The following is a 23,283-nucleotide window of genomic DNA, read 5'->3' as shown; positions in this document are numbered from 1 at the left end:
TGCCTAGGTGACTACAGACCCAGACCCTTGGATCTTAAGAACAATGAACAATCCTCCCAACACTTGCACCCCCCCTTTCCTGGGAAATGTTGGATAAAAAGCCTCACCAATTTGCATAGGTGACCACAGACCCAAACCCTTGGATCTGAGAACAATGAAAAAGCATTCAGTGTTTTACAAGAAGACTTTTAATAAAAAATAGAAGTAAATAGAAATAAAGAAATCCCCCCTGTAAAATCAGGATGGTAGATATCTTACAGGGTAATTAGATTCAAAAACATAGAGAACCCCTCTAGGCAAAACCTTAAGTTACAAAAAAGATACACAGACAGAAATAGTTATTCTATTCAGCACAATTCTTTTCTCAGCCATTTAAAGAAATCATAATCTAACACATACCTAGCTAGATTACTTACTAAAAGTTCTAAGACTCCATTCCTGTTCTGTCCCCGGCCAAGACGACTACAGACAGACCCAGACCCTTTGTTTCTCTCCCTCCTCCCAGCTTTTGAAAGTATCTTGTCTCCTCATTGGTCATTTTGGTCAGGTGCCAGCGAGGTTACCTTTAGCTTCTTAACCCTTTACAGGTGAGAGGAGCTTTCCCCTGGCCAGGAGGGATTTCAAAGGGGTTTATCCTTCCCTTTATATTTATGACAATTGTCTTCAAGCAGCATTCTGTGGGAAGCACTTAACTATGGCCTGGTCTACACTATGGGGTTAGGTCGAATTTAGCCGCATTAGGTCGATTTAAAAATGAGTTTGTCCACACAACCGACCCCGTTCTGTCGATCTAAAGGGCTCTTAAAATCGACTTCTGTACTCGTTCCCGACGAGGGGAGTAGCACTAAAATCAACCTTGCTGGGTCGAATTTGGCATAGTGCGGACGAAATCAATGGTATTGGCCTCTGGGAGCTATCCCAGAGTGCTCCATTGTGACCACTTTGGACAGCACTTTGAACTCCAATGAACTAGCCAGGTACACAGGAAAAGCCCCAGGAAATTTTGAATTTCATTTCCTGTTTGATCAGCATGGTGAACTCAGCAGCACAGGTGACCATGCAGTCCCCCCAGAATTGTAGACGTAGAATGTTTCTACACTCCCCCTATCATCTCCGTCCCTGAGGTTATCGCAGATTAGAAGGTGAAAAAAACACACTTGCGATTACATGTTTTCCGAGCTCATGGAGTCCTCCCGCATTGATAGGGCACAGCTTAATGCGTGGAGGCATTCAGTGGCAGAGGCCAGTAAAGAATTAAGAGAGCGCAAAGAGTGGACGCAGGACACGATCCTGAGGCTAACGGGGGAGCAAACGGACACGATGAAGCATCTGTTGGGGGAGCAAACGGACATAACGAAGCATCTGTTGGAGCTGCAGGAAAGCCAACAAGAGCACAGACCTCCGCTGCATCCACTGTATAACCGCCTATCCTCCTTCCCATGTTCTATAGCTTCCTCACCCAGATGCCCAAGAACGTGGGGTGGGGGAGGCTCCGGTACTCAGACATTCCACTCCAGAGGATGGCCCAAGCAACAGAAGGCTGTCATTCAAACAGTTTGATTTTTAGTGTGGCTACAATAAGCAATGTGGCCTTGTCCTTCCCTCCTCCTCCACCCCACCCGGGCTACCTTGTCCGTTATCTCATTTTTTTTAATTAATAAAGAAAGAATGCATGATTTCAAAACAACAGTTACTTTATTTCAAAGTGGGGAGGGTGTTTGGCTTACAGGGAATTCAAATCAACAAAGGGGGTGGGTTTGCATCAAGGACAAACACACACAACTGTCACACTGAAGCCTGGCCAGTCATGAAACTAGTTTTCAAAGCCTCTCTGATGTACAGAGCACCTTGCTGTGATTTTCTAATCGCCTTGGTGTCTGGCTGCTCAAAACTGGACGCCAGACAATTTGCCTCAACCTCCCACCCCGCCATAAACATCTCCCCCTTACTCTCACAGATACTATGGAGCACACAGCAAGCAGCAATAACAATGGGAATGTTGGTTGAGCTGAGGTCTGACCAACAGCACCAGTGAGCTTGTAAACATCCAAAGAGACACATGCTATCACCATTCTGCACTCTTGCGCAGCCTATGGTTGAACTGCTCCTTACTACTGTCCAGGTTTCATGAGCCATGGGAGCAAGGGGTAGGCTGGGGTAGGTGCAACCGCGCGGTGCTGCCGGCTGGGAGAGCAGCCTGAGGCAGAAGCTTCCAGCTCGCAGGAGAGCAGAGTTGCAGTGGAAGCGGTGGAGCCATACACCATGGATGAGGACGGCTAGCAGTCCTACTGCACCGTCTGCTGTGAAGGCACCCAGGAGCTGCTGCTGTGTAGCAATGCCAGCTGCTGCAGATGCTTCTGTGTCGAATGCTTGGAGGTCCTGGTAGGGCAAGGTACCTCAGCCAAGGGAAAAGAGCAAGAGCCCTGGAGCTGTTACATGTGTCAACCACAGAAGTGCTATGGGGTGTTACAGCACTGACCGGACTGGAATGTACGGCTGCAAGACTTTGTCATGAGTGACAAAGGACAGGAATATGATATACCTAAAATCTAAAAAGGCCCGCACATTTCCCAGAGCCACTACACTTTATAACAGAACGGCAATGATTGCATTGGCTTCTTGGATCACAGCAGCCCCCACAGTAGACTTGACCACAACAGAAGCGGTGACAGTGAGCTGAGTGGGCTCCATGCTTGCCGTGGTATGGCGTCTGCACCGGTAACCCAGGAAAAAAGGCGTGAAACAATTGTCTGCTGTTGCTTTCACAGAGGGAGGGGCTACTGATGACATGTACCCAAAACCACCCGTGACAATGTTTTTGCCCCATCAGGCATTGGGAGCTTAACCCAGAATTCCAATGGGTGGTGGAGACTCTGGGAACTGTGGGATAGCTACCTACAGTGCACCACTCCGTAAGTTGATCCTAGCCATGGTAGTGAGGATGCACTCTGCCGACTTAATGCGCTTAGTGTGGACATACGCAATCGACTGTATAAAATCAAATTCTAAAAATTGACTTCTATAAAATCGACCTAATTTCGTAGTGTAGACATTAAGACAAGCTAGGGATGAATCTCTGTATGGCCTCCTTGTACAATTGTCTCCATTTTCTTGGGTCTGGGCAAATGCTTTTTTCACCAAGCTGGTGTCTTACATAACTAATGTCACTGAACCCAATCTGGCATTTTTTCGTATTTGATTTAAATTTTTTTTCTTTGGCACATTGCAGAACATTATGCAACTTCTCTTTGTGCTGATCATTTTTGACCCAAACCAGCATTCATGGGCAATTATTCATTTCATCCATATACTCAAAGCTCTGGGACGTCTCTAGTGCTGAAACAATTCTAAAGGGAAGTCACTTAAACATATCTACCAAAAGGGATGTAGAAAAGGCTAATTATTATACTTTCTCCATTGATCTGCGTCTGCCAAAAACTGTGGCTTACATCCAAAACTGAACAGTTCTGAATTTAGTAGTCAAGGAATGACCTTCTCATACCATGTTTGATGACACTGTTAAAAATTTTTGACTCTGCACAAATCTTTAACATGTTTGATTTTATTATGACTATGTTGTTAACCCAATCGGTTGTTGTCAGAATTCTTTCAATAATGTCTAATTTTGCTGTCTGGTCAAATTTAGCTTTTACTTTCTATATGTATTTGTGGTGGCAGGCTGGAACCTGTATCAATATATGATATACTCAGGATGTATATCCTAGTAGATTCTAGTCCCTTTAAAAACCTCATTGAATTCTTTAAGAATATATTTTGCATCTTGTTTTGTAGACTAGTAGACTACTCATTTGATCATCTGTATTTGCAGACTGTTCTTCAACGCAAATCTGGTATTTGTGTTGCATAGTTTCAAACTCTAGTGACTGCTATCTCTTCTTATATAAACAGGCCAGTGTGGCTCTGCCACATTGGCTCATTTTGTGTGCATTATCAAATATGCTTTTTATTTTAACAGAGTGCTATCACTGTATATACTGCACTCAGCTCCAGTGCCTATTTTGAAATCTATGTTTGGTCATCTATTTGTTTTGTCAGAAACTGGTCTTTTGCGTAATCTTGTGTAACACCAACAAGATTATACAAAATCTTGCGTCGGCGGGATCAAACTGGGAACCTCTGGAGCTTAGTTCATGAGCCTCTACCACAAGAGCTAAAAGCCAGCTGCCTGTTAGCTGAGGCTTGAGCAAACTCATTAATCTCTCTCTCTAAGTGGTCTTGGTGCCACTAGATGGGACAGAACACCACACCAGGAGGTGTGTGGATTACACTTGCACTGTAAATGTTATTGAGACCTAATCAGGAAACTTTGTTTCTACATCATCACCATACGGCTTTCTCCTTCAGCTGTATATTTGTTAACGTATTTTGCCTTTGTATTTCTTTTGCAATTCGTGGCATTCTCTTGCAGAATGGTTGCTCTTTTGTTGGACAATTTGCATCATATACTCTGGTTGTTTTCACATTTATTCCAAACAAATATAATCTTTGCCATTTGTTTATTCTGCCTCTGTGCCTCAGTGAACATTTTTAATTAGATGCAGTTCTGTCCTTTCATTGGTTGCTTCTCAATTCATTTGGGAAGCATAGTTTACATTAGCCATTTAATTACTGTTCTTTGCAAAGGTAAGTTCTTTTCTTAATCCTACTTTGAACTGGTTATCAGTAATACCACAAATAATTTACTCTCTAATTAGTCCATCAGTTAACTGTTCAAAGTCAGGTAACTTAGTTTGATTACTTGTGTCTGTGATCGTTATCATTCACATAATGATCAATGATCTCACCTGGCAGCTGGTGTCTTGTAGTGAGAATGTGCCTTTCCCAAGTGACATTCTTGTGTGGATCAAAATATTCTTGACATTTTTGAATGACTTGGTCTAGTTTGCTATTGGTGGAAATGTGTTGTAGATCTCCAGTATCTATCGCCTTGGCACATGTAGCAGTGTGGAGGATTTTACCCTCTGCAGTATCTCTTCATTACAACTTGGAAGAAATAAAGTCGTAAGCATTGGCAACATTCCCAAGTAAAATTATGAACCCTCATTTTATGGAAACCTTGGAGGATATATGAAAACTCAGTAAAAACTGGAGATTTGACTAAATGGAGGTTGCTGGAGAGCTTCAGTTCTGCTCTACAGTCTGAAGTTACTCTGTGGCTGTGTACTGTATGGCTGTGTCTACAGTAGAAAAAAAAGGTGTTTTTAAAATTTTTTTACAAAGAGAGCTATTTTATTGTAAAATCCTAATGTAGACAAGGTAGCTTTGTGTTCCTGTAGATGGTCAAGGTAATCCATAGGTCCTTCTCTGCCCCCTAGGTTTACCTCCATAAGCTACATTGAAGTAAAACTACCATTTTGTTGAGGTTGCCTTGTTTACACCTGGATTGTACAAGAAGAGGACTGACAGGAGATAGTTATCTTGTTTAGATAAACAAACAAAAAATCAAAACCAGACCAAAACCCAACATCTTGTTTGGTAGTGAAGGTAAACTGTAGAAGACTGAAGCTGCCTACTTAACTTACGATATTGCGGAATTTGAGCATTCCGCAATATTACGCTTCTACTGCAATTTTGACAACAGGAGCCTCGCCATGTATGGGACTGACAGTGGGAGCCCTGGCCACCCCAGGGCTGAGAGCAGAAACTCCCCGCTCTCAGCCCCTGCTGGCCGACAGCAGAAGCCTCCGCTCTCAGCTCTGGGTGGTTGACGAGAAAATCACGGGAAAGTAATAATGGACTTTATTACTGCAAATAATAAATTATTACTTTTCCATAATTTTGCATGACTTGTCCGCAACTCAGCTGCAATTTTTTAACAATCATCCCTCAATTCAAGTAGGGCCTTACTTATGAGGTATCTAAGCTCTGCATGGTTAGATTTCTGCTGAGCTACGTAGCACTGCTCCTACAAAATTCACCTTCAGAGTTGTGGATCTTCAGTGCTACTCACGTTATACATTTTTGACTTGCTCAGTAAAAAACATTCTTCAGTATAGGCAATACAGGGAAATAAGCCGTTCTCAGTTAACCAGGAGTTTAGGTTACTCAGAGTTTAGAGAGTAGGGATGAATTGTAATTACATGTGGCTAGGCAAGCCATTCATTCAGTTTTAAGATGGACAGTCCTGTTTTTGTATGGTTTGTCCACATCAAGTACTGACATAAAACTGGAAGTGGTTTTATCTGCTATCACACACAGAAGATACCATTTTATAGAGCATGACACTCTGTCCTCTCTGGTGTGGCTTGCACACACAGTGTGTGCGAAATCATGCTGGCAGGTGGGGCAACTGAGGGGATGTCCTGTTTTCTGGAGATGCAGCAGTGGCCATCCTACATGCCGTACATCATTTACTGATTACAGCCCAACATTTGAGAGGCCCTAATCTCATAGAGAACATTTCTTGAGAATTATTTAAGATTATGCAATGACTCTGTTTTATTATTTTTAAAGTAAAAGTTCATGCTCTCATTTAACTATTTCTGTTTTTTTTTATTACTAGAATTATAAGCATTCATGGTTAAAATTCATCTCTGGTATAGCTCTGTTAGCTGTAATGGAGTTACACAAAGGATTTATTTGATCCTTTCCTCTTGGATTGCAATCAGGGCCACAGAGTGTAGTTGTTTCAGATCTAAAGTAAATCAGGTTGTTTGAAATTGCTGGATCAAACTCTTAATCCTCTTTGGACAACAGTTCATTTAGAAAACAAAACAAAACAATGTTCCATTACTTTTAGGCTAAGCTAAGCTACTTCACTTTTTTATCTAGCTCTCTCATGCTAGCTAGTGACAGTTTAAGAATCCATTATCACACGGATTTATGATTATGACACTTATCGGTGGATGGGAAATGTTATCAGCAGAAACCAGAAAGAAATACTTTGATATTACTGAATGGATTCTCACCTTCATTTGTCATAGAGATCTTGGCTCAGGTGCTATTTAACTAATTCAGCAATAATAAAGAAATCTTATAAGATATGCGTTTTCAACATTTTACCACCTTTTGTTTAAAAGGATCACTTTCCTGTGGTAGTTCTGGCTCATGAGACTGAAATGTGTGTTGCAGTGCACTGACTTTAGAATCAGTATTGTGGAAAAGGCAACTTCATTTCAGCTGCCTGATTTTACACAATAAAGGGAAAATAGGTACCAGTGATGCACTGTGGATATTTTAACAAGGGGCTCTCCATAAATTTTACCCCTTAGCATGTGATTAATTCTGTGCCCTTTGAATACAGGAGCTACAGAAAAAGAAGTGCGGAACTAGGGAATCTATTAATATTTTCATTTTAAACAAAAGCTTTTTCACATAACAACAACAACCCAGGAGTGTAATCAGCACCATTGGTAAAATAAGTCTATATTAACCTGCCCATTCCTGGCAATGATTGTAATTTCTCCCTGAAAAATAAATGAATATATTATATATGTAGCTATAGTCCATTGTTCAACTTGTGCAGTTGGAAAAGAGAGGGAGATGGCAGTGTGAAGGTTCTGGAGGGATTTGTTGCAGGAGGGTTGCCCTCTCTCTGAGAATTCTGTTTTTAATACCTGAAGCTTGGTGAAATCTGATCTAAATGCAAAAACAAACCAACCCAACCCTTTTCAAACTATTTTGAGGAGCCCAAGGGGTAATTCGTCTCTTGGATGGTTGCCTGAGCAACATCCAGTGAAGGAGTGAACTCATCATAGCCTTCCATATAACGGCATGGTGGACTTTTAATCAGGGGCTCCTGGGAACCCTCCTGTAGTTGGTGGAAGTCTGTTCTGAGACATGGGGCCTGATTCTCTGCTGTCCTGCCTCTTGTGTAGTCATTTACACCATTGCACAATGAATGTAAAACGCTACCATCCTGACCCAGTAGTATTTTAAACTCACCTTGCACTGGCACAAATAACCTACACATGGTGCAAGGTAATGATGAATCAGGCCTATATTTGCAAAAATTAACAGGCTCTAGAGAACCTCTTTTGTAATCTAATTGCTGCTGAGCATCTTTTGTAACATGCATTGCTTCAACTTGTAGAGAGGAGAGAAAAAAAGTACAAAAGGAGAAATAGGAAAGTAAAGCATGAAATATAAGGTGATGTACTCCTGGCACCAACTCTTTTCTAGTTTTGTAGACTAATATCTTATACAATTGTTTATCTGAAATTATCTGCTGTATTTTTAAAAGATCTCTATGTTTGAACGAATGCAGATCAATGACTACAAGTGATATTTCCCCCTCCATGCTACGGGGGCTGATGTGGGTTTGGTTTCTTAATAAACTTTATATATTGTCAAGTAAAATCATTATCTTGGCTGATCTCCTAAAAGGTCTTTCTTTTCTTTTCTTTTCTTTTCTTTTCTTTTCTTTTCTTTTCTTTTCTTTTCTTTTCTTTTCTTTTCTTTTCTTTTCTTTTCTTTTCTTTTCTTGGGTTCTTCCACAGAGGGCAAAGGGAAAAGGAGAAATGCTCTTCATGACTTCAAAAAGACAAGCGAGACTATGCTAATTAAATCAGACCTATCACTAGTGGGAAAAACCAAGCTATTAAACACGACAGAACAATGTGCCAAGAGATGCAGCAGGAATAAAGGTTTTCCGTTCCCTTGCAAGTAAGTTATTACATCTTTGATATTTTTGTTTCATTATTAAAGTGACCTTTAGCCATGCACATCACTTACATTGACATCAGTGGAACTGCCATCTTGGATAGAGTGTATATCCTGAAGTTTGTGTTTTGACAGCTGGGATCTTGCTCTTCATGGTCAGAGATTCTCTGGTCTTCTCAAACCCTTAACGTGAAATTGGAGAGTTGTTCTGATTTCTTTACCAGTGCAATCTGTAATTTTTTTTTTTTTGCACACTAGATCTGAAGAAATGTGCTCAAATTAAGATGTGGATGGCTTGTTTTAGATTTGTTTTTGTTAAAGATGAGTGTCTGAGTTTTCTCAATTTCTCCATTGCTTATAAAATGGTTATTACAGCTGCAGCACCACTTTAAGCCATATTCTGCCTTCATTCTTTACATGTTACTCATGTTGACTTCAATGGGAATTCCACACATGGAACACAGTTAAGTGCGTGGCTGAAGTTCATTGGCATATACATTGAATCTCTGGTACAATGGGATCAAACATTTTGAGCTCCATAATAATTACAATGGAAAACTCTAAGTGATAAATATCCTGAGGTGCCTGCTGTCTTTTTTTCAACACATTATGCTGCTGATTGCTTCCCTGCCTATTGTAATGCTTGATCTATATTCTCTTTTGGAATAAAACACACTATTTTGCCCACTATGCACTGGACCTGAATTTTCCCTCTGGCCTGTGTTAATCTATGACTGTGACTACAAATGAAAGAAAATGATTGCAGAGGAGAGATGCAGATAACTCCTGTGCTGGAAAATGGGATCCACCAACACTGATGGCAGTGGAAGTTTTACTATTGACTACAGATGGGACCAGGATCAGATGCTTTATTTAGAGAACTCCCTTGCAGAAACAACAAAGAGTCTGGTGGCACCTTAAAGACTAACAGATTTATTTGGGCATAAACTTTCATGAGTAAAAAACACACTTCTTCAGAAGCTCATATAGAGCCTGGTCCTTCTCCCACGAAAGTCATCAACAGTGGTACAAGTTCTGGCCCCTAAGTTCATTAGGTCTGATCCTTTCCCCCACCCCACTGTCTTGCCCCTTGTGTACACCTGTGAGAAATGAATGCCAGGGGGTGTAAAATGCTTCCTGATGAGAATGGTAGGTAGCATGTTGCACCCAACTGACACTCACTATTCACATGGTGTAAATGACTTTGGGCTTAATTCTGTTCCCACTGAAGTAAGAGTCATAACTCCCATTGTCTTCAGTGGGAACTGGATCAGATCATACATAAGATTCAAGACAGCATGGGATCCTGCCCATTGAGCTGAGCTGAAGGAGTGCAGATATGGGGCCCACAATAAAATTACTTAGGTTTCATAATATAAAAATTATTTCTGAACTCTGCCAGACTTTGAACAATGCTAAATTCCTACATCTGCTCAGGAAAATTGCTTCAAGCATTCATGAGTTGTGGCTGCTCTGGCTGTTGTGTCCTGAAAGTAGGTTAATACATGTATGTTATTTTAATCCATTATGAAAAATAATCTAGAACTGCTCATATTTTTTCATTACTTTCTCATTTGTGAAGGATTTTCCATCACGACTGTGGCTGTTGCGTTCATTCAGAGGCAAATCCTTTGCTCTGTGCACAGCATGAGTAAAAAGGCTGCATACTGGGGAGATATACAAGGGCTTGGGAGGAGTGGGGGATGGGAGGAATCCTGCATCCAGCTGGCAGAGTGGCAGCACTGTCCTGCTTCTGATGTTTGCTTGCTTCATGAGCTAGAATGAATCGCAGATCTGCCTAATCATGGATCCATAGGCCCTGCATCTACTGCTTCCCTAGGCTGCCACCGAACTCCCCCTCAACAGTGTCAGGCAGAGATTTCCATTATGCACAGCTCTATGCACTGTCGGAAAATGCACGGTTCTTGCCTCGGCTCCCAGAAACCAGCCCTCTCATCCAGCATTAACTGGACTGATTTTATGTATCCAGGGCCCTCAATTGGTATGTCTTGGTTTTGGCCCTAAGTCAATTGATATAGCATTTGGCCCTAAGCATTGATATAAAGTGCACAGAGGGCGACATGATTTCTTTAATGCCAGTGAAAAATAAATATTTAGAAATAAATATAATTATAACTTTCCCCTTTAGAGTTGGGAGCCCAATCCTCAGCATTGTGCTAGAGTGTGACAGTCAGAAAATGAAACTGACTGTGTACATAAGATAAAACTGTCCGGTCAAGCTGTGAGACTAATTTACTTTTTGGTTCAATGTCAGTTCCAATAATAATAATAATAAATAATTAATAATAAAAATATTTTTGGGGAGTGTAACAGCCCTGAGAATGTGATCAGGAAAAGATTGTTAGAATCCTTTGTGTGGAGAGGGCAAAAGCTAGACTAGAAGATATCCAAGATGGAGCTGGAGGAGGAACTCAAGGAAATGGCTGTAAATGATGCATTCAGTGAGTTTAGAAGTGAAGAGAAGAAGGGAAATGAAAATATATTTGGAGAGGCAGATGGGGATCAATAGTTGAATTTTTGTGAGAAAAGAGGAGATCAGAGATGACATATTTAGGAGAACTGGGCAGAAGAGAGGCTGAGGAAGGGGCAGAGGGATGAAGGTTAGCAGTTTGGGGGAGTTGGAGTCCAAAGAACAGGTAGTTAGAGAAGGGATGAGAAATGTTGGTGGTGGTGACAGGGGAGAAGATGAAGGGGAGGGAGATTGCATCTTATCTTGTAATATTTTTTCTTTGAAAAAGGCAATGAAATCTTGCAAAGAGACAGTGGTTTGGGGCACTACGAAATGGGGTATTTTAGGAAGGAGTCAAAGATTTAAAAAGTCTATTAATAAGGCTGCAGAAATAGTGGGAGTCAGTAGAGCTGGAGAAATGGTGCTATTCTGGGAAGGAATAAAGCAGAACTGAAGGAGGAGTGGACAAACCTGTAGCGAAGGAAGTCTGGTTGGTCATGAGATATTCTACAATAGGGCTGGGTAGCACCAGAGCAGAGTGAAGAAAGCAGATATTGGAGAAGAAAAGGGCTGAGATTAGAGGGATATACTTTATGGTGGGAGAGAAGGGGCAAAGAAGTCAGCAGTGGAGTGGAACGAAACAACAGCAAAGGACAAGGATGGGAGGAAAGGGGATTATCATAATCGAAATTATTAACAATAATATTCCTGACTCCACTTTGAGCTTCCATTTATCTTTAAGCAACATGAGTGAAATACTTACTACATCCCTGTGAGGCATGCAAGTTTCAATTAATGTTTTGAGATCCTGGGGTGGAAGATTTTGTATAGGTACACAGTATTGTCATTATTTTCAAGTTAATCAGCCACATTCATATCCAGTGTAAATCCACAGAATTGAAGTCAACTAAGTTGCATCTAATGACATGAGGAATGAATTTGGCCTGTGGGGTTCAATGCAGTATATCCCCCTCTTTCTTTCCACACCTCTTGTAGCAGAAGGGAATGTCTTTTTTAGAAAAGAGCACAACTGAGGCTTCATGTACTGCCTCAGCCACATTAGTCTTACTTTTAAAATAGAGATTTTTAATGACAAGTGCAATCTGAGATTAGTGCAAGCAGCAAAACTGGTATTTAGTGCTACAACCACAACCACTTAATTTCTTTGTTTCTGAATGCTTGTCAGCACAATTGTGGGTTAAATACCAATTTGGGCTGCTTCTGTGCATTTCCCAGTAAAAATAGATGTATTGTCATAGTATATTCATTGATATGCCATCTATCATTGCTGTAAACCATGTAGGATTCCTTTCCTTATCGAGATTTTTGTTTCAGGGCCTTTGCTTTTGACAGAGCTACAAAACGATGCCATTGGTTCTCTTTCAATAGCATGACGAATGGAGTGAGGAAAAAGCAAGACCACGCATTTGATCTATATGAAAAGAAAGGTAACTGATTTATTCCCCAAGCACAGAGAAGGGAGTCAGCAAGTGACCTTTAGGACTGTGTGTCTTGCCTGAAGAAAGGATGGTTTATGCATTCGAGGAGTTGATGTGTTGTGCCTTAAAACTCTCTGTTTACAAGATGCCCTTTATCTTTGCTGAGATGCACAGCACAGTGATGGACTGTACATTTAAGAGCCTGAGTTGTGTGACCTTTGGTATTTATGTATCATATTATGTGCTGGATTGCACTGCCACTTACTTTACTACTTAAGGGCCTAATCCAGTGAGTTATTGCCATAGGATTGGGTGCTGTTCCTGTTTGGGTCACTGATGTCAGTGTGCGTTGAAAGTGCTCAGAATGTGCTTTTGGTAAATGAAAAATCGTAATTACCTTTTCAGTAGCATTTTTGATAGTGTTTAGGATTAAGTATTTTGAAAAAAAGGCACTTCTTTGTGGAAACACTAAAAATTATGACATGACATTATAATTGATTTTTAGCTTTTGCACAAAAAGCTGCATGCCTTTCTAGAAAAAAAAACAAAACATAAAACTTTTCTGGAAAAAAAAAGGCTACTTTTTCAACAAAAATCTTTTTAGTTTGAAAAATGTTTACCAGCTCTAATTTTCAACAAGTAAACAAGACTTTCCACTAGGTTCTTATTTTTTCCTCTGTTTTCTTCCAACAGACTACATTAGAAACTGTATCATTGGTAAAGGCGCAAACTACAAGGGAACAATATCTGTTACCAAAAGTGGCATCCAGTGTCAGGCATGGAATTCTATGATACCTCACGAACACAGGTAAGCATAGTCTGAACATAAGAAGGGCGGACTCTCTTGGAACTCTGCTGGTATTCTGTACATTAAAGTTAAAGAACATGGAATACAAACATGTATGGTGGGGTGTAGCTCCTGATTCATTTTTAATTTTACAAATGAGTATTGGGTCTTTGACCCTACTCCTCTTCCAGAACTTCAGGCATTTCACCCCCTCAGTCTCTGAAATGACCTTTCCAGTTACCAACCTATATTTAAAATGAAGGATTTTTGGTATAGATGGTAGACCAGATTCTGAATTCAGTTATGCCATTGAGTAGCTGAATTGCTCCATTGAATTCTGTAACCTAGTTATGGCCTAATTCATATCCCAGATCAAACAATTAAAGAAGTCTGAGGATCTACAAACTTTCTCTGCCCGTGATCCAAAACAGTCATATTCTCTTTTGCCAGGGCCCCAAGTTAATTATCTTTTATAGATGCAAATTTTAAATATTGAGATTACTTTTAACAATCATAAATGCCCCAAGGTAGCATGATGGTGTATATTTCAGAAATGCAGGGGGTGAGAGGGGGTGGGGGGGCTACAGAGTGCTTTTTTGTGCTTCTGGCTGCTGCTGGGTAGATGCTGGGCTGGGTGGAGAGAGTTGGGGTGTATTTCTGGAAGGAAATTGCTACTGGGGGTTGGGTGGAGGTAAGTGCTGCTGCACGAAGATTACTCAGTGGAGGATGCTGCTTCTGAAATGCACTGAGTGGAAGCGTGGTGGTTGATGAGTGTAGGATTTCTAACCTGCACCACACTTAGCTCTGAAGGAAGGTGCTGATTAAAGGTGTGTCCAGCCAGCTGAGTCTTACAGCTGAGGGCAGTGAAGAGAGGACAAATGATGAGAGGTGAACAGAGGGTGGGAGCAAGGAGCTGTATTAGGGCTGCTCAGGAGGATTATAGAGCAGTCTTTTCCTTTCTTTCTGCTGATGGCCCTAGCATTCAAATCCAACCAATCCATCTAACCAATTAGGCTATTTCTTTTTTAAATGGGAGTTAATCACACTGGAGTCATAATACCAACCCTGGGAACCATCAAAGTCTCTATATATTTTAAAGTCAGTGTATCATATGTTTACAGCTATCTATACATGTTATGGATGAGATGATCCATTAGATATCCCTTCTAGACATTAGAGATCTATAATCTGATGTTAAAGATGCAAGAGCTAAGTTCTGTCCTCATTTACACTGAGAAGTGAAGTTACTCCAGATTTACATCAGTGAACAGTAATTGAGAACAGAATTTGTCCCTTAAATTTGCAGGGCACTGTAAAATTTTGCAAAGCCAATCTTTTGACTTCCCCCCCAGGCCTTTGGGAAAGGGATAGTTTTACAAATATAGAGTGGCAGGTTTGGGGATGTTAGCTTATCAGTTTTAGGTGCTTACAATTGTTTTTATAGTTTGGTTCATGTTGCAAATCTTGTGGATTGTAAGCGTTGTTAAAGCACCTTGAGCCTAGGACACATATTTGAAATCAATAAACAAACCAATGAATAACTTCCCATTCATTTCCAGAGGAGCATTACCACTCTGACCTTTTAAGAACGGTTTAGAAACTAACCTCATTCATGAGAGAGGTTCTCAGAGGAAGTTGGCCTTAAAGCAGAGTTACATGCAATTTGTAGAGGATTTGAGGGTACTGGCTATCGTTTTTAGAACTAGTCATAATAAATGCACACAGAATTGTTTTGGTTTATATTTCCTTTCAGATTTAGGATTACATATATAATATATAAAATTAAATAATAACACAGCAATAATTGGAGAATGGTACAGTAGCTATGGGACTTAATTCTTGAGCTTAGGGCCTGATCCTGAAAGGAACTCAGAGTCCTTAGCTCACACAGCACCCGAGACTTCAGCACTCAGCACCTTTCAGAATTATTCTCAGATACTACTTTCTTCGGCGTCAGTGGAAAAACTCCCATTGACGTTAGTGGTAGCAGGATACAGGAACTCGGTTTACTGTAAATGTATTTGGTTAATATCTTTAGCAGTTTTACTTTTGCATTGTAGTAATGAATTTGGATGGCCACTCATCTGAGAAGCATGCTGTGAAGCTGACTTCCTCCCGCCTTATGCAATAGATTTTGTTTGAAAAGGTCACGATAAACAAGGTGGTCGCATGCTAATTTTGTTTCTCAACGTCAAAAAATGTCATCATTGGAGGCTTGAGTGAGATGGGACAGAAGCAAAGAGTGGAGTGTTTGGAATTTACTAACATGTACGGTGGAAGTTATTAGGTCACAACATCTGGTTATCACAAGGTGGCATTTGTGATGGAAAAAAAATAGGTTTACTAATTTTGCATAAGTTTTTCCTCAAAACTTGTACTTACTCCAGACTCTGGAAGGTTGTGCTTTGATGTTAAAATTATTATGCTATTGTTATTGTTATTACTCTATATGCCAGTTGTGCCTAGAGGCCCCAACCAAACCTGGGGCCCCATTAGGGTTGCCAACTGTCTAATCACAGAAACCCAAACACCCCTGCCTCACCCCTTCTCTGAGGCCCCAGCCTGCTCACTCCATCCCCCCTCCCTCCGTCACTCACTCTCCCCCACCCTCACTCACTTTCACCCGGCTGAGACAGGAGGCTGGGTAGCAGGACGGAGTGCAGGCTCTGGGCTGGGGCCAAGGGGTTTGGAGTGTGGGAGGGGGTCTGGGCTGAGCTTGGGGCAGGGGGTTGGGGTACAGGAGTGGGTGTGGGGTGCAAGCTCTGGGAGGGAGTTTGAGTGCAGGAGGCGGCTCCGGGCTGGGGCAGAGAGTTAGGGTGCAGGAGGGGGTGTGGGCTCTGAGAGGTAGTTTGGGTTCAGGAAGGGGCTCAGGGCTGGGTCAGAGGATTGGGGTGCAGGAGAAGGTGCGGGCTCAGGCTGGGCGGCACTTACCTGGGTGGCTCCCAGTCAGCAGCACAGTGGGGCTAAGGCAGGCTCCCTGCTTGCTCTGGCCTCATACCACTCCCGGAAGTGGCTTGCACACTCCTGTGGCCCCTGGGGTAGGCAGGGGGCTCCACGCGCTGCCCCTGCTTGCAGGTGCTGCCCCCACAGATCCCATTGGTCGCAGTTCCTGGCCAATGGGAGCTGCAGAGTCGGTGCTTGGGGCAGCGTGCAGAGACCCCCTGTCTGCCCCGCCCCCAGGGGCTGCAGGAATGTGCCAGCCACTTCTGGGAGTGGCACGGGGCCAGGGCAGGTAGAGAGCCTACCTTAATCCCATTGTGCAGCCGAACTTTTAGCACCCTAAAATCTCCCGTATTGGCTTCAGTAGCCTCTGGCAGATAGGGCCTGATTCCGGGAGACTCCCGGCAAAACCTGGAGGGTTGGCAACCCTAGGCCCCATTGTTCTAGGCACTGTACAGATATAGAACAATGACATTTCTTGCTCTGAAGAGATTACAAATTAAATAGACAAGGCAGACACGGGCAGGTTCAAAGAGATACAGGAGCAAAATGAATGGAGTGATGGTTTGCAGGCTTCTTGTTCGTTCCAGAATGACTTCATCAGTGGCTGAAATTGCTTCTTTAGCTACTCCTGCTGGCTTGTGTTTCTGGCTTGTGTTCCTGAAGATTCTTTCTTTTCTGAGCTTGCATGACTTGGGGAGAGGTTGTGCTACATGGGTCCTAGTGAACAGTTCTGTGCCTGAAGAGGGCTAGCCCTGGCTGGTTCTCATCTTTCTCTCTTCCCACCATGGTGCTGTAGTACCTGTTGATGCTGCTTGTGCATCTTCTTCTGCCAGCTTGGATCTCTACGTAATGCTGTACAGTATGAATGATTTCAGAAATGGTTTTGATCCTGATCCTAGGGTAATTTGGATTGACTGTTGCCAGGCTTTTGTAATGGTTATTTTTGAGCTGAGAGACTCTCTGATGGTAAAATAATAAATTAAATATGGTAAAATGAGAAAAATGATTCTCTCCAAGGACCAAGAAAAGGAAAAACTCCCATTAAATTATGTTACAACATTGTGCTGATTGCAACCAGGATGTGAGTAACGGGTATTTTCCACCTCAATCTGTTCCAAGACTTAATTAACCAAAGGTTAAAAAAAAGACACAAAATACATTTTTGGTGGTGTGGGAGTGGGCAGGGATTTTCCTTTTTTCCCCCTTTTGTTATTCATTCATACCATGCAGTTATCCAATTGAGGCAGCAACTGTAAGCTGTTCTTGTACTTCTTGTCTGAGTTGGATCAGTTCTGCTGTATGAGTGCAACAACTGGTTAATTCAGTTTAAAGAATAAGATGCAAGTGTAGTCTCTTCTAATTGGGGATTTGCACTGATGACAGTCATAGCACTACTGTAACCCCCTTCAGAGACAAGCAGAGTAGCTAATTAGCTCTGGAGAATTTACCCCAGTTTCAAGCAGGGGTAAGCTCTACTAGTGCAAATAGTGTCTTTTCCTGTCTACACTGGGAGTTTCACCAGTCCTGCTACATCAGTGGCTGTAATTAGAGCAAATCCCTAGTCTAGACAAGTCCTAAGATACAGACTGAAGTACTCGCTCCAAAGGGTTCATCACTAAACACAGGAAATATATTTTTTACTTTACTGCAGTCCTACCTCCCTATGGGAATGATCCAAAATCCATTGAAATCAATGGGAATCTTTCTACTGACTGCAATGACCTGTGGAATCACATCTTATGCCTTTGTTTCTCTCTCTGTATAAACCTTTTTTTACTCCAGGAGTGTGTAGAAAAGCAGTTGTATTAGCTTTTTAAAGAAATGAGTCAATATAATGCTGTGAAAAGTGCAAGACTGAGAACCATGGATATGGTCTTTTGGTTATTCATAGAGTAGATATCTGGCAGGAACACATCAAGCTTCTTCATGTGCCGACTCATTGTGCCTCAACTGTGTTCTCATCTGGAGGGTAGACTAACATTTAGACTCCATGCCCGCTCAGTCTGGTCTCTCTGATAAGATTGCCAACAAGGGTGACAATTAGTACTAACCAAAGGGTGTTTTTGTTTTTGCAGTATAGAGACACATCCATTAACTACTGTACTAAGAACACCAACTATTCCGTATACTACCAAAGACATATCCTGGCATTGCTCATTAACAGCTTGGCTGAGATGGCTGTAAATCAGTGACCAAGAGGTGAAAGGCTCTGATTCTCATTGCTAGTCTTATGAGCCATATAGTCTTCCTTTAACATTTATAAATATATAATATTACAAAATATCCTCACTATATTCAGATAATCCCAGGGTAGGGGTACATTGATAGAAACTTTCCACTGATTTGATTCCAAAAATTATTCTTTCACTTTTCACAAAGCCTCATCTTTTTTCACTGCAAATCGAACTAAAACAAGAATGGGACTAAAACATGAATTAGACATGGGCAAACAGATTCTGGAAACTTAAGAAATGATTGAAATATCACTCCTGTTCATAAAAAGAACCAGAACCCAAACTCCAACCTTTTCTTAAGTTTCTTAAATTTAATCATTGCAGACATGGTGGATGTCATCTTCTTCCTAATTTCTGACCGAACCCTCTGTTTTTGCCGATATCTATCTCAGGACATGACTGTCTCTGCTACGTCAGGCCCAGTGTTACAAACTTAGTTGGATTTGTCCAGTGCCCCAAAGCTCACAGATTGGTTCTGGAGCTTCATTTTACCTTAAATCCTTGTACTGGAACAGGTTTTGATTTAAATCTGAGCAGGGACAAGTTAAAGGATGGGATATTTGATGCACTGGATGAGGTATATGACATGTTGTGGTATACATTTTAGGACTCATGGATCTTGAAAGGTGTGTTGTGGGCCGTGTTGATCATTGCAGCAGTGGACCTATGTCTGAACGTTTTGCATCTGTTATTTTGGCAGGGTCTGGTGCTGCTCTGAGTTGGTAAGTCCTGGTCTATAGGTACCATCCTTCTGATTATGAGCTTGGTGAGCTTTGGTGGTTGTTTGAAGGCCAGAAGAGGGGGTTCGGGAAAGATTTATTTCAGGACATGGTCCCCATCAAGTATGAGTTGTAATTATTTGATGATACCTCATGAGAGTTCCAGTGTGGGGTGGTAAGTGACAGCTAAGGGTGTACAGTCAATGTTTTAGGTTTTTTTTCTGTATTGAAGCAGGTTCTCTTGAGGTGTTTATATAACCTATTCCATGAGGCAATCTACTTCTCTGGTGGAGTGTCCTTGTTTGGTGAAGGTTGTTTTAAGTGTGTTAAGGTGTGTATCCCAGGCTTTCAACTTGGAGCATATTCTGTGGTATCTGATTGCCTAACTGTAGATAACAGATTTCTTGGTGTGTCTGGGGTGGTTATTGGATCTTTGGAGGTAAGTCTGGTGATCTATGGGCTTCTTGTGTATAGTTTTCTGTAGCTTTCCATTGCAGACGCTGATCATGGTGTCCTGGAAGTTGATGCTTATATGGGAGTGTTCTAGAGAGAATGAAGGATGGGTGGTGGTTGGTGAAGTTGTGGTGAAAATCTCTGAGGGAGTTTAGGTCATCTGTCCAGATGATGAAAATATCATTGATGTATATCAGGTATTTCATTGGTTTGTGGTGCATATTTTCAGAAATTCTTCCTTGACGTGACCTAGAAGAGGCTGGCATATTGGGGAACCATCCTACTATTCATGGCTGTTCCTGTGGTTTGGAAAAAAGTGCTTGTTGAATGTGAAGTTCTTAAGGGTGAGGATGAAATGGATGATTTCGATGTGTTTTGGGTGGATATCTGAGTGTCGTTCATTGTTGTGAAGATATCTGATGCAGGCAGAGAGGCCGTCATGGTGAGGGATGTTGGTAGATGGGAGGTGACATCCATGGTGGCAAGTATGATGTTCTGAGGGAGTTTGTTAATGTGTGAAGTTTCTGGATGAAGTTGCTTGTGTCTTGGAGAAAACTTGCCCTTTTTGTGGTGAGTGTTTTGAGGATGATTTCTGTGAGTTCTCATATTCATAAGCATGCTGTGGCCAGATATGATGGGTCTGCTTGGTTTCCCTAATTTGTGTATCTTGGAGAAACATTTAGAAGTTCCCTGGGGTAGGTTCATGGGGGAGGAGGTTGTAGAGTTTCTCTTGGAGTTGTCTGGGGAAAGATTTGATGATATCCTTAAATTCCTTTGTGGTATGGGGGTCTTTTTTGAATTCCTTATAGGAGGGTGGTGTTGGAGATTTGTCAGTTGGCCTCATTGATTTACTCATCATGGCTGAGGACTATGAGGGCATTCACTTTGTTTGCTGCTCTGCTCGCTGTATGTTGGCTGGATTTCAGGGGCTATATAGCGGACCTCTTGGCTGTGGAGAGATTGTGGTTGGTATGATGTTTCAGGATTCCACAGTCTTTTGTGATGTAAAGATCAAGTGTGTCATTTCCTCCACTGATGGGTGTCCAGTCAGATAATTCTTTTTTCTTATGACTGTCGGTGGGGACATGGTAGTTCTGGTTGATGTCAACTGTGTTGTGAAGTAATTCTTTGAGACAGTCAGTGAAAGAATTCTTCCAGTTCTCTACATGTCAGTATGATACCAGTTTCAGTGGTGGGAGAGAAGTTCAATCTGTTGGAGAATACAGGTAATTCAGTTCCAGTTAGGGTAGTTGTGATAGGTTGATGATTTTGGGGTGTTGTGTAGCGTCTGTGTGGTAGGTCCTGGTGCCCTGGTTTATCCTGGAGGTGAAGTTCTGTGGGTTGTGGCGTTGTTGTTATAGATGGTTCCACTTTTGTTTTGGTGTTGCATGGCCGTCACCAGGATTTTTTTGATAGTTGTTTTGGGTTTCTTGAATGATCTCCAGGTAGGTTTCATGACTTTTCCCTTCCACTGTATGGGAGCATGTGATGATTTCTCGTTTGAGGTGGTCCCTTCCAGAACATGTGAGGTGCAGGAGATTGCACCTCAGTTTTTCTGAAATCCTTTTGCAGAGCTGTTCAGAGTTGTATGTGGTTGTCAGAGGGTTATAGATGGAAGTTCTCTGGGGATGTAGTTTTGTTTCTTGCATTTGCTCAGGAAGTAGACGTTGCTGTTAAGTTTGTCTTCCATCTTCTTCGTGTTGTGGAGTTTCCATGTCAGATGGCAAAATATATCTTCCATTGTTGTTTGCTGTGTTGTTGTAGCCGTGTTGGTTACAGGATATGAGAGGGACAAAGTGGGTAAAGTAATGTCTTAAATACTTCACTTAGTTTGGTGGTTGGAGGTGTTGTTCCAAAACTGTGCAGGAGCATGATGCTAATTTCCTACTTGGTCTCCTTACGCAGCATCAGAATGTCAAAGTTTATATAGGAACAGGATGGAAACACATTCCAGAATGCAATGCCTGGGTATGGTTACCCCAAGTGTAAAATATAATGGAGGTTTTTTTTATAATATGTAAAGAGTCTGGGTCAGTAGTTGTCATACACAGGTTTGCATACTGTAAACCCATATTACAACAGAAGAAAGTTTCAGTACAGCTCTCCCATCTATCCATAAAGAAAGGTGATCCACCTGGACTGAGAACACACAATCTAAGGGACGGTTTCTGCTACCTTTATTCAGGTTGTTTAGCACTTTATCACACAAGTTACCCCATAGAAATAGATCTATCTGTGTCTATATGTACTGAACACAATGGAAATTTAGTGGATTAGATTACTGTTAAATGACCTCACTTACGTGATAAACTGAATTACATTACTTTAACTCTGCAACTATTTGACAAGCACATTTAAATGTAGGAGACCCTGGGGTGAAATCAGTGGAGTTAGTTGCTGAGTAAGGTATTACTCCACAGGAATAAAGATGGCTGAATCTAGCTTTGGTCTTGTCATTTGTTAAAATGAGAAAATGTATATGGTTTAAGGTAGAGGTATATGGATGTGTGTGCAGGGGGGGGAAGCAAGCAAGAGTTTGATAAGCTGTAACTGTTCATGAATACAATAAGATTCACAATGAAGTTTGCATGCTCTTATACTGTAATGATTGTCATTTTAAAACTAGCTTTTTGCCTTCGAGCTATCGGGGTAAAGACCTGCAGGAAAACTACTGTCGGAATCCCCGAGGGGAAGAAGGAGGGCCTTGGTGTTTTACAAGCAATCCAGAGATACGCCATGAAGTCTGTGACATTCCTCTCTGTTCAGAAGGTAACATGACACAGTTGATACCATAGAAAAGTCTCTTCTGCCCTGGAAGCAAGTGTGTAACTGTTATTAGAGAGTATTTATATATTGGCTTTGAACAAAGAACGGCTCAATTCTTAGTAAGAATGATTTAGCAAGAGATGTTTGAGTAGTGATATGCTTATCACACAAATTAGGTAATTTGAATAGCTCTCTAGTCCACTACAGATCAGCTAACAATTTCTGTTGTGTTCAGTACATTATGAAAGCACCCGTTGCAGGTCCATAGTTAATGTCAAGTTGACTTTAGCACTTTATATGTAGCTAGATAATGGATTTGAGGATGAATTCTGAAAATAAATTTTTGTTTCACCTTTCAAATGATGCTCATGTGACAATCTGTAAGGAACATTGGTCAGTGTAATTGCTGTAGAACATTCTGATTGGGTGCCTTCCAATTTAAACTGATATTTATAAATAAGAACATAAGAATAGCTATGCTGGGTAAGACTGATGATTCATCCTGTCTTCTGACAGTGGCCTGTGCCACTGAATGAACAGAACAAGGAAATTTTGAGTGATCCATCCCCTGTTGTCCAGTCCCAGCTTCCATCAGTTGGAGGTGAAGGGACACCCTGAGTGTGGTGTTGCATTTCTGACCATGTTGGCTAGTAGCCATTGATGGACCTGTCCTCCATTAGCTTATCTAATTCTCTTATGAACCCAGTTACACTTTTGGCCTTCACAACATCCCCTTGGAGCAAGTTCCACAGGTTGACTGTGTGTTGTGTGAAGAAATACTTCCAGTAAACCTGCTGCCTATTAACTTCATTCTGTCACTCCTAGTTCTTGTGTTATGTGAAGGGGTAAA

General features: G+C 41.5%; 1 protein-coding gene across 2 annotated transcripts in view; it reads left to right on the top strand.

Annotated features, from left to right (window-relative positions):
* Positions 1-23,283, top strand: part of HGF (hepatocyte growth factor) — an 85,503-nt gene that overhangs the window by 5,315 nt on the left and 56,905 nt on the right. The window contains exons 2-5 of one of the 2 annotated variants that reach the window (XM_084613216.1): positions 8,460-8,625; positions 12,428-12,540; positions 13,225-13,339; positions 22,309-22,436. In XM_084613216.1, the coding sequence (XP_084469342.1) occupies positions 8,460-8,625; positions 12,428-12,540; positions 13,225-13,339; positions 22,309-22,436 (522 nt within the window). Of the gene's footprint in view, positions 1-8,459; positions 8,626-12,427; positions 12,541-13,224; positions 13,340-22,293; positions 22,437-23,283 lie in introns of both variants that reach the window. The other variant, XM_084613215.1, reaches the window with a different exon arrangement.

Source organism: Lepidochelys olivacea, assembly GCF_965140295.1.
Source record: "Lepidochelys olivacea isolate rLepOli2 genome assembly, chromosome: 1".
Classification (NCBI taxonomy): Eukaryota; Metazoa; Chordata; order Testudines; family Cheloniidae; genus Lepidochelys; species Lepidochelys olivacea.
The sequence above is the reverse complement of the archived record's forward strand: the minus strand, read 5'-3'. Positions and strand labels throughout refer to the sequence as shown.